This window comes from Drosophila novamexicana, unplaced genomic scaffold (genome assembly GCF_003285875.2).
Source record: "Drosophila novamexicana strain 15010-1031.04,08,12 unplaced genomic scaffold, DnovRS2.1 tig00004555-arrow-pilon, whole genome shotgun sequence".
Classification (NCBI taxonomy): domain Eukaryota; kingdom Metazoa; phylum Arthropoda; class Insecta; order Diptera; family Drosophilidae; genus Drosophila; species Drosophila novamexicana.
This window is the reverse complement of record NW_020825052.1, coordinates 1,427,016-1,437,466: the sequence shown is the minus strand read 5'-3', so window position 1 is coordinate 1,437,466 and position 10,451 is coordinate 1,427,016. Positions and strand designations below refer to the sequence as shown.

Genomic DNA, 10,451 nt, shown 5'->3' with positions numbered 1-10,451 from the left:
GTCCCGTCACAACAAATCGAAGCAATTGTAGTTGCTGCCCGGCAAGTGTCAGATTGGCAGGTTCCTTTGCTCTCTCCGCTCTTCACGCGGCCGCGCAGCATGCTTATTAATTAACAACAGTGCAAACATTGATGCCGAAATCATAAGATAAAACATTTGTCAACTGAAGTAAACAACAGTTCTACGCAATAGGCGCTGCTCCCGGCTAGCAAAAAGCTACAAAATCGGCATCTTGGACAGCGGAGAATCTCATTAACCGTGGAACGAATGTTGCGCAACCCTTTGCTCTGCCCGCATGCTAACATAACAACATTATCAGCACAATCACGCCATCAACAAAGACGCAGACTTACACTGATAATTGTATTTCGTGCTGCACGGACATGAAGAAACGCTCAAATTCACGTGGCACACCGACCGACGGAGATGGGGAACAACAGGAGCGTGCCAATTCCGGTGGCGACCAGAGCACCACATCCACAAAGTACATATCTGGTGCGGCCAGTGCGCCGGCCACGCCAATCAAACGCAACGATAATGGTAAAAGGCGCAAAGAGGAAATCGCGCAGACTTTTGTCATTGTCAACGAGCGACCGGTGGATGACATTTCCTTGGATTTCTTCTACAAGCCGCACACCATCACCCTTCTGGCCGTCTCCGTGCTGGCGGTCATGTATTTCGCCTTTGTCAGGTAAGAGTGCAGCACTTGGAGATTAGTGCGCCAGTCGCGCACATTTATCGATCTTTCTATTTTGGGTTAAGCTGACCGCTAGGCATCCACATCAACATTAACTTGGCCAACTGACCGTCAAATAGAGCAATTGTTGCGTCTCGGCGACATGTGCCCGTCAACCTTGGTTGACTTTTTAAGCACTTTCGAAATTGAGAAAACGAAATTGTCATTGTTAGCATATAGGGATGGGCGCGTGAGCACGAGAATTCCAAGCACGATAATGCTACCAATGTTTCGTTGTCATTCTAAAATGAATTCAATCTAATTCAATGAAATCTCTAGTTTCGGTTCTACAGATGCTTTTCCAAGCAATTTTTTTCTACCAATTATTTATGTAAACAAGTAACAGTTCCATATATTGATGGGAGGCGCACGTTTCCCAATGTAAATAATATATTTCCAAATTGAATGTATTTCAAATTCAACCAATCAATAACAAATAATGTACAAATGACAACAATAGCAGAGAACAAAGTAGCAAGTACAGGAGAAAAAAGTCTTATTAATTTCCAATTTTTGTAAATTTCTACCACATGTGAGATATTTTGTCAAATTGTATAAGTTTGCCCCTTCTTATCGCTTACATTTCGTGCTATTCAAAATCACGTCGTGCCATCACGATCATCTCTAATTTAGAATAGAGCACAGATGAACACGTTAGAGATCGCGTTGCCAAATGTGTCGACAGGGTTATTGAAGAGCCTCCTCATGGTTCTGAAACAAATCTCGCTTTTATCAACAATACACAATCATTTCGATTTCATACAAAAAAGGTCACTTAACTCTGGGCACAGGCCGGTTCAAAGTCCAGCGCTGATTAGAGAAGCAAAAAATCGGAAAACATAACGAAAACTAAAAATTATTATATTGACTACATAATTTCATTACATTCCCAGGAACGAGGCTAACATAGATGATAATCTTTGGTCGGGACTGTTATGCATTGTTTTCTTCTTTCTGATTATTTCGGTAATCGCATTTCCAAATGGACCATTCACACGACCTCATCCTGCAGTGTGGCGCATCCTATTTGGCTGTTCCGTTCTGTATTTACTTATGCTGCAATTTCTCATGTTCCAAAACTATTCGACAATACGAAGTATATTTTATTGGCTGGACCCAAAGTTAAAGAACTTTCACATAGATATGGAGAAGGTACGTAGAATCATATCTAAAAAAATACATCAGCCTTAATAGATTAATTATCAATTTGTTTCGGCAGGAATACGGCGTCAATTGCTCGGACATAAGCTGGGAACGGGTTAAGGGTCATTTGGATGTATTTGCTTGGGGACACTTTCTGGGCTGGGCCTTCAAGGCCATACTCATTCGGCACATGGGCATTCTCTGGGCCATCTCGGTGATGTGGGAAATAACCGAGATCACATTTGCCCATCTGTTGCCCAACTTTATTGAATGCTGGTGGGATGCGCTCATCTTGGATGTTATCATTTGCAATGGCCTCGGCATTTGGGTGGGCCTCAAGATATGCCAAATACTCGAGATGCGCGAATACAAATGGGCCAGCATTAAGGATATATCAACAACCACTGGAAAAATCAAGCGTGCCATGCTGCAGTTTACACCAGAGAGCTGGTCAGCCATACGCTGGCTGGATCCCAAGTCCACGGCAATGCGATTTGCTGCTGTTATCCAGTTGGTCATATTCTGGCAGGTCACCGAACTGAACACGTTCTTCTTGAAGCACATTTTCGAGATGCCGCCCGATCATTTTATTGTTATTGGACGTTTAATATTCATAGGACTTTTTGTAGCGCCCTCGGTTAGGTACGTGACCTTAAATCACTGAACTATTTCTTTTTTCTATTCAATTATTTTTAATTTTAGGCAATATTATGTATACGTCACCGACACGCGCTGCAAACGTGTCGGAACCCAGTGTTGGGTTTACGGCGCTATTATGGTCTCCGAGGCCATTCTCTGCATTAAGAATGGCAAGGAGTTGTTTGAGCGCACGCAAGCCATCAACATTGTGCTCTGGCTGACCGTGCAGGTGCTAATATCGGTGTCATTCGTCTACGTAGCTGTCTGGTGGCAGGTAAGTGCAACCAAAAGGGCAACCCACTTTTCGAGCATAATGTAAATCAATATTTGTACTTTCAACAGCAACGTCAACTGAAAAAGGTTTCAACGATTCCAGCCCTGAGTAAAAAACAAGGAGACAGTGCGCAAAACTCCCCATCTAAAGGTATATCTATCACAGAATTCTAAACTAGCGGCAAAAACTATTTTTTTATAAACACTGCAAAACACTTTTGTTGTACGTTACGTTAATTTCTATTTTTCAATGGTTTTCTGCTCTTTGTGAAAGCTGCAACTACAACTCACTTCACTCTCATTTTGAACTTTCTTTTACTCTCTTTGGAATTGCATTCTACGTGTTAAGCACATGTGCCACGAAGTAAATCCATTGATGGGCCTAGCACAGCGCACTACGAAATTAAAATTAAAATAGTTTAACTACATTTAAATTCATTTGCTAAATTATTATTTCAAACATATTTGTTTTTGTTTTTCTAGGTAATTTGTCGCCGGCAAAAGAGAAGAAACTCAAATGAGGCCATTTTTAGCAAAACCAAAACTAACGAAAAAACTTAAATAAAAAGGCGATTCTATAAAATGTACATACAATTTATGCAAACTGTACTGATTAAATTAAATTTATATTGTGTATGTGTATGTATAATTGATATTAAACCAACGAAAATTTGTTAATAAGCAAACGTGAAGCAAAAGAAAAAACACCTAAGCTCTAAAACTAGATTAATACAATTTTTTAATTGTCCACGTAAGAAACTTAAGAGCTAAATAAGTAAATAATTATTAATACATATTACAATGTTTTCAAAGAATATTCATGAAACGTACTGTACAAAATACTATAGACTAAACCTCAAAGCATGCCGAGACTGTGTTTCTGACCGCATCTCGTGCGTAGGGTATATACGAGAGTGAATACCAGGTCATTGCCAGGGATTGTATGATTATGAATATAAGCGTGAGGCCGGCTTTTTTTAACTAAAATAAAAATAAAAAAACAAAAGACAACAATTTAAAAAATAAAGAATAAAGATGATTCAACAAACTAAACGAGAATAACAATATTATACCACAATAGCTGACACGAATGTCATAACAATGGAAACGATCACGATGCTGGTGGCGATCAGCCGAGTTTCGGCAAACATTTTCTTGATCTGCTTAATGGGACCCATGAGAAAACACGTGCTGCAACCAGATAGAGATATATTTATAATCAATTAGCCAGCACATGCGAAATTCAGCTGTCAACTCACCTGGCCATAGACACCAGATTGCCAATTGTGTAGAAAACGGCAAAGACGACAATGCCGCGATGCAGAAACAGGGCAATCGAGCCCAGAAAGGACAACACCATGCCCAATACGAAACATATGCAGAAGGCCTTGATACGGGTGCTCCAGCTTAGGGTTGACATGTCATTAATCTGCAATTCAAAAAAAAAATAACAAAAATAAACCAGTTGATAAAGCGTTGAGTCACAGATCAGTCGTGTGATCGGGGTGGGCGGCGGTTTGGCAAGACCATGTTTGCAGTGAGAGGGCCCAACGATTGAAGCATAATTGCAATTATTGAAAAATGTATATGCATTGTAATTTGTTAATAAATGGCATTTTAATTGATATGGTTTCACCTGTGTAATGATGCTGCTCTCTTCCTCCGGCGTGCGGTCCTCGCCACTTAAAACACGACGTAGCTTGTCCATTGCACCAGCTGTTTTGAATTATATGCTCTGTATAAATGCTGCTAATAATTTAAGCACTAAAACTAATGAAATTATGTTTTATTTAATTTATTTATCAGAAGAATACAAAAGGAAAAACAAGATCGGAATGTATGATAGAGTTGGTGCTTTATTCGATAGTATCGATATTTCGATAGCAACAGCTGTCCACATTTTCGAGCAACGAGTGGCCCACCAAGCAAACCGTCTGGCAACTCTGCCAGTCAGCTGTTGCCATGCTTTGCTCTTGGGTGCGTAACATTAGTAAAATTCAGAAAACAACACAAATAAAAACAAAATGCTATCAAATAAGTGAACAATTAAGATATTTGCGAACACCCAATAGGGTGCATAGTGAAGTTATCGTGCCAGCCACAGAAAAAGTAACACGACATGAAAAGTCGACAGAAAATCGACTCACCGAACAAAACCAAAGCCAACGGGATGTTGCTTTCGACTTTGGCAGCCGGGAGGCACACGTGCCCACATTTAATCTGGCTGCCCATGTGAACAGCTCCAACACCTTGCAACAGCTGCTAAGCCTGGGCGTTGATCTGCATAGCATTGAGCGGCGCAAGGGTCTGGGCCAGTTTGTGCTGCGGCTGGACTTCGAGCAAAATGTAAAGCCTTACTTAACATTCTTGGCGGATAACGGGGTATCACCAGATGACTTTGGCCAAATGATTACGAAGAATCCACTGTTATTTAAGGAAGATCTGGATGACCTACAAACACGTGTGGCGTACCTCAAAAGTAAACGTTTTTCTAACGAGGCACTGCAGCGCATCTTCACAAAAAATCCATACTGGTTAATGTTCTCGACGAGACGCGTTGATCGGCGTTTGGGATACTTTCAAAAAGAACTTCACCTGAGCGGACATGATCTGCGCCTGCTGGCCACCAAGGAACCCCGTCTGATAACTTATAAAATGGAACATTTACGTAAATCCGTCTTTACACTACGCGAGGAAATGGGTTTCAGTGCCAAAGAGCTGCAATCGCTAGTCGTGCGCAAGCCGCGCCTGATGATGATTCGTAAGCCAAATATGAGCTTATATTGTTTTCTAATTAACTAACTTTACGCCGTTTTCAGCACCGGATGAACTCGTCGAACGTTTTAGCTATGTGCACAATGATATGGGACTAAGCCATGCACAGATTATTCAGTGTCCGGAGCTGCTCGCCTCCCGCGAGTTTCGTTTGCGTGAAAGACACGAATTTCTTAAGCTATTGGGACGCGCACAATACGATTGCCAAAAAGATTTGTATATTTCACCCAGCGAAATTGTGCAAGGCAACAATTTCTATTTTGTAAGAAATGTGGCGAAAAGTGATTTGCAGACGTTTGATTTGTTTTTGAAAACACGTTAATAAAAGTTTATCTGCGCGCAACACCAATATCAGGGATGCACTCTTTTTTCTGTCTGGCAACGCCGTGTTTGCGTTAAGTTCGGTATTCTTCCTCTTCCTCGCTTCATTTATGTTTTCGTCTTGTCGCATTTTTTGTTGTGCTTGTGGGCAGTCATCTTCGTGTTTTTCAACGAACCGTTTGTGTTTTCGCTGCATCCCGCAGCTTTAGCTGAACTACGCATTAGGTTTTTTGCTGCGTGCGTAAAAGAAAAATTGTGTATTATACTTGCACTAAAAGAAAGCGCATATTATTAATTAAACCTTCAAACATAGAAAAAGCAGCAGCTGTTACATTTAGCTAAAAGCACAAACAGTGCAGACGGAACAGGAACTGTAAAAAGTAAAACGCATATTCTCACGCATACACTTACACGACACAGACACATACGCAGACATACACGTAAATACATATGTGCAATACAAGGGCCGCTGTGGCAAAAAGTTTAGTTTAATCTGCATAAATTTATTTGTACGCCGCAATAACAACAAACGAGTTATCTTTAGACGACGTGTTTAGTACAAAAAACAAACTAACAAAAGAATTTAAACTGCTGTACGAACGTAGCGTACAATAACATACACAGAGAAAAACAAAATGTCTACGACACCAAAATCGACAGAAGATTTGCTGGGTGGTAAGTTTGCGATCACACATACACAAGTACAAGCGCACACACCCATACACACATAGAAGTTGTATCGATGTTTGTGTGTAGGTATTTGTCAATAATAATAACAATGCAGTGCTGTTGGTATGACGCGTTGTTGTTATTATTGTTTGTGTATAGTTAAAAATAGATGTTGCTTGATTTGATTTGTTTGTGCCTGTATGTATTTTGTGCGAGTGTGTGCGTGTACATATTATCGGTGTAACTGTAACCACATCTCCATTGCACTTGCCCATATACAGTTTCAAGGCTCCACTTTGTTATTGCCAGTCTTGTTTTGTTTTGCTTACGTATATATGTATGTGTGTTTACGTTTATACGTATTTCTTTCTTGCGCAGCAGCCGTTCATCAGGCGATGACAACAACAAAGACTCTCAACTTCGCCGCAGAGAAACAGAAAGCAGACAAAGGAGACTAACGAAAGAGTTGGGATTAGCGCCCCATTCATACGCGCCTCGCGTTCTTTTATTTACAGTTGCACTTTATATATTTATCTTATTTCGCCTAATTGACGTCACGCGGCTCTTTGGCTATATGTGAGAATGAGTGTGTATGCAAAATTTCGCTTAAAAGCGCTTGTAGGAGGGCATTTGCCTTTTGTCACTTGTTGTTTGTGTTCTTGTATTTTCACATAGTCCAGAAATTGCGACTTTAGCCTAGCCGCAATTTGTGTGCGACGCTTGGAGCTCATTATCAAAAACGTAAAATTGTATTACATATATAGCTTATATACACACACATATATGTATATGTGATAAATGCAAGCGAATCTGAGCGCCAATACCTATACGGAGTCAACAAAAGGCGGTTCATTGGGCTGTACGCTTGACAGCCTCGGATCAGGGTTTAACAGCTGCGCATGATGCACACACACATACACATTTAAAGGGAAAAAGAGATAGATAGAGACAGCAAGAGAGTCGAGAGTCGCGCACTTTGCCTACGTGCTGTGAGTCAGCAAGCCATGTTTTGCTTTGCTACCCTTATTGCACCTATTTGTTTTCGCTGGTTTTACCATTTCCCAGTGGAACCTGTTTATGGGTCAGCTTTGTTATTGTTTCGATTTTGATTTACCTGTGCAAGACCCCGACAGCTACCTGTTAATTTTTGAGTTTGCTTTTTTGTTTGCAATTTGTGAAAGTTTCTCAGCAAAATGTTCAGTATAGTTTTGCTTGTCCATATATCAACATGATTGGTCTGCCACGTGAGTGTAAACATTTTAGCCCGTGGCGTAATTAATTGACAACCATAGAACAGTTATTGTCGATTATCAGCAGCTGCTGTCACAGTCTCATGTAGTTTGCACGCTCTTCAATTGCAATCTTCCACGATCGTCGCCTGTTTTAGTTGAAAATGAAATTTTGTTGATAGCGCTAGCAGACACAACAAAACATGCATGTGTAATATACTAAAACGGAAATTGTTTTTTTTTTTTGTTTACCTTATCAACGGGGGCGCACGCTCGCACACACACATATAAATATACATACATATCATAGTCAAACAAACAACCACAATGGGGGCGGCTTTTCGGTTATTCTCCACACTCAACTGTTGAAATATTGGACAGTGCTGCCAGACGCCAGCTAAAAACGAGCCAAAACAAACAGTTTAAGCTGGGGCAGCTTCTGCTACCACGCTGGCGCAGTGCTGCCAAGCTTGAAGTAAAAAGCCAAAACAAGCCGTTACCAGTGCTGCCAAGTATTTGTGAGCAAACAAAAACTGCGCTAAGAAAAAAAACAATAAAAATTAAAAGCCAATGCGTATTTATTGTTAATTACAAAAACATAGAAAACCTGTTCTGCGGCATTCTGCCAATTCTATGAATGTGCAACTGCTTAAAATAATGGTCGCTGTTAATTACAGCGGCACGGCTGTTAATGATTAAAATTAAAATAACGTTAAATCCGCCAGTTAAAAGCTAAACTCATGCATGTGAATACAATGTTTAATTTGTGTGCTTAGCATTGGCTCTTTTAAACTTAACTAATATCATCCATTCCCTTGTTGTACCTTACAGAATCTTGGATTGAACTGAGCACAACAGCTGCCATGGCTGGCATTAAGAGTCCCGACAGAATTACACCGCTGCCATTCAGTAATGGCGAGGAATATTTGCGTTTGTTGCGCGAGGCGCAACGCGAATCAAATCAGTCCAGTCGTGTCGTGTCCTTGGCCAGTTCGCGCCGTGATACGCCGCGAGACAGCCCCAAGAGTCCGCCAAACAGTCCACAATCGGAGCTGTGCCCGGATGATGAGCTGCGAAATGTGTACATCAATTATTGGACTAAGGTGAGTGCAGATAAATAAATGAAATGGCCTTGCCAGTGGGCACTTGAACTAATTATATATGCACAACCGAAACAGAATGGCGATAAACAAAATACCGATAATGGAGACTGGCTGCAGAACTGGAATCGCGGTGCCGATGAGCAGCCACCAAAGTGAGCAACTTTATTATATAAAGACATTATATACCATTTTATTGTATATACTTGTATTGTTTTTTCATTAATTCATTCGTTTGTGTTGATATGTTTGTTGCAGAGATTGGAAATTTGAGCGCTCCAACGATGATGAGGAGGAGAAGAAGAAGAGCTCGGGTTATTCCATACGCTTAAAGCGTCTGGGCGCCAACTCGTTGTTCTCCCGCGAAATTTTATACTCATTGCTGGTCACTAATGTCCTCTCGCTGCTGCTGGGCGCCGGCTTTGGGTAAAATATAATCATTTCATATTATCGCAAGCTTTTAAAATATTAAAACATCTCTTTTTTATTTATAGCTTGTGGCTTAGCAAGCGCGGCATACTCCTCACCCGTGTGGTCATTGACTGAAAGACACCATAAACAATAAAAACAATTTGTAATCAACAATATGCACATCAAACCATTAAATCGACAGGCGAAACGAAAAACAGAACAATGAAACGTTCCATATATTGAGGAAGCAGTGTCAATAGCCAGCCAAACGTATTCCAGCTCACACAACACGAAATAATTTTAAACCTATTCATCAAATACATAGGTACATAGTTACATATATAATAGCATACATAAGCATAACTATGTAGTAATTTCTAAGCAACAAGTTATAACGCCTAGGCAAGGGGTTCAACAGATTTTTCTATATACACAACAATTTTATACAGTTTTTTATAAGAAAAAACACCACCTTCATAAACTGAACTAAACTTAGGTTCGCACATGGAAAACAGCAAAATGAAACGCGATTGAAAATATCAAGATTATTTTCTGTGTTCAGTGTGCGTTCAAAGTTTAGACAACTATACAATCATCATTCGCCAAAAGAAAAAACATCAAAAACAATGCATTCTAAGAACTTTGACTTTACACACATATATATACGTATATATACACACATATATATATATATTCATCTAGACATATTGTAGCTGAATCATATAACAATCATAATTTTTGTTCGCATCAGACATGTTTTAATTTTCTAGCATATAAAAGTGAAAACTGAAAAGTTCGGTAGGCAGGCAGCTACCCCGAAAAAAAAGAAATACACATAAACTTACACAATAGTTTTAAGCTAAGAATGTAACCGTTTTTATATTAAAAATATTTTTCAATATGTATTTAAAAGCAAACCCTTAAAATGCATTTGTTGATTGAGTTAGAAGACGTTATGAAGAGAACTTAATGCCAATATATAGAATTGCTTTGTATGGCAAATGACTGCACAATTCGACATATGAATATCGAACTCCACTTTTTTCCTTTAAGCAAAATTCAATTTTAATGTCAACAAATGACTAATAAACAATTATTTGCCATTTTCGTCATATCTATACGACATTTTATTTGCGTACAAAGTATAATTTAAAT

General features: G+C 39.7%; 4 protein-coding genes across 5 annotated transcripts; 3 read left to right on the top strand and 1 right to left on the bottom strand.

Annotated features, from left to right (window-relative positions):
* The first annotated feature begins 32 nt into the window (after positions 1–32).
* LOC115770228 (phosphatidylserine synthase 1) lies at positions 33–3,462 on the top strand. Its single transcript, XM_030715435.1, has 6 exons — positions 33–691; positions 1,630–1,888; positions 1,956–2,521; positions 2,582–2,792; positions 2,861–2,942; positions 3,275–3,462. Exons 1-6 carry the CDS (start codon positions 384–386, stop codon positions 3,310–3,312), a joined length of 1,464 nt encoding a protein of 487 aa, XP_030571295.1. The 5' UTR covers positions 33–383; the 3' UTR covers positions 3,313–3,462.
* Positions 3,463–3,487: 25 nt separating this feature from the next.
* Positions 3,488–4,631, bottom strand: LOC115770230 (vesicle transport protein SFT2A). Its single transcript, XM_030715436.1, has 4 exons — positions 4,428–4,631; positions 4,051–4,220; positions 3,865–3,982; positions 3,488–3,772 (listed from the first exon to the last, which is right to left on the bottom strand). The coding sequence occupies exons 1-4, from the start codon at positions 4,497–4,499 to the stop codon at positions 3,641–3,643; spliced, it is 492 nt and encodes a 163-aa protein (XP_030571296.1). The 5' UTR covers positions 4,500–4,631; the 3' UTR covers positions 3,488–3,640.
* A 96-nt stretch (positions 4,632–4,727) lies between these two features.
* On the top strand, positions 4,728–5,915 carry LOC115770226 (transcription termination factor 3, mitochondrial). Its single transcript, XM_030715432.1, has 2 exons — positions 4,728–5,552; positions 5,611–5,915. Exons 1-2 carry the CDS (start codon positions 4,754–4,756, stop codon positions 5,886–5,888), a joined length of 1,077 nt encoding a protein of 358 aa, XP_030571292.1. The 5' UTR covers positions 4,728–4,753; the 3' UTR covers positions 5,889–5,915.
* Positions 5,916–6,032: 117 nt separating this feature from the next.
* Positions 6,033–10,393, top strand: LOC115770227. 2 transcript variants are annotated; one of them, XM_030715433.1, is made up of 5 exons: positions 6,033–6,562; positions 8,617–8,888; positions 8,964–9,040; positions 9,144–9,311; positions 9,380–10,393. In XM_030715433.1, the coding sequence occupies exons 1-5, from the start codon at positions 6,523–6,525 to the stop codon at positions 9,429–9,431; spliced, it is 609 nt and encodes a 202-aa protein (XP_030571293.1). In that variant the 5' UTR covers positions 6,033–6,522; the 3' UTR covers positions 9,432–10,393. The 2 variants fall into 2 exon arrangements, with proteins under 2 accessions (XP_030571293.1, XP_030571294.1); XM_030715434.1 differs by having other exon boundaries at positions 6,050–6,124.
* The last annotated feature ends 58 nt before the right edge of the window (positions 10,394–10,451 follow it).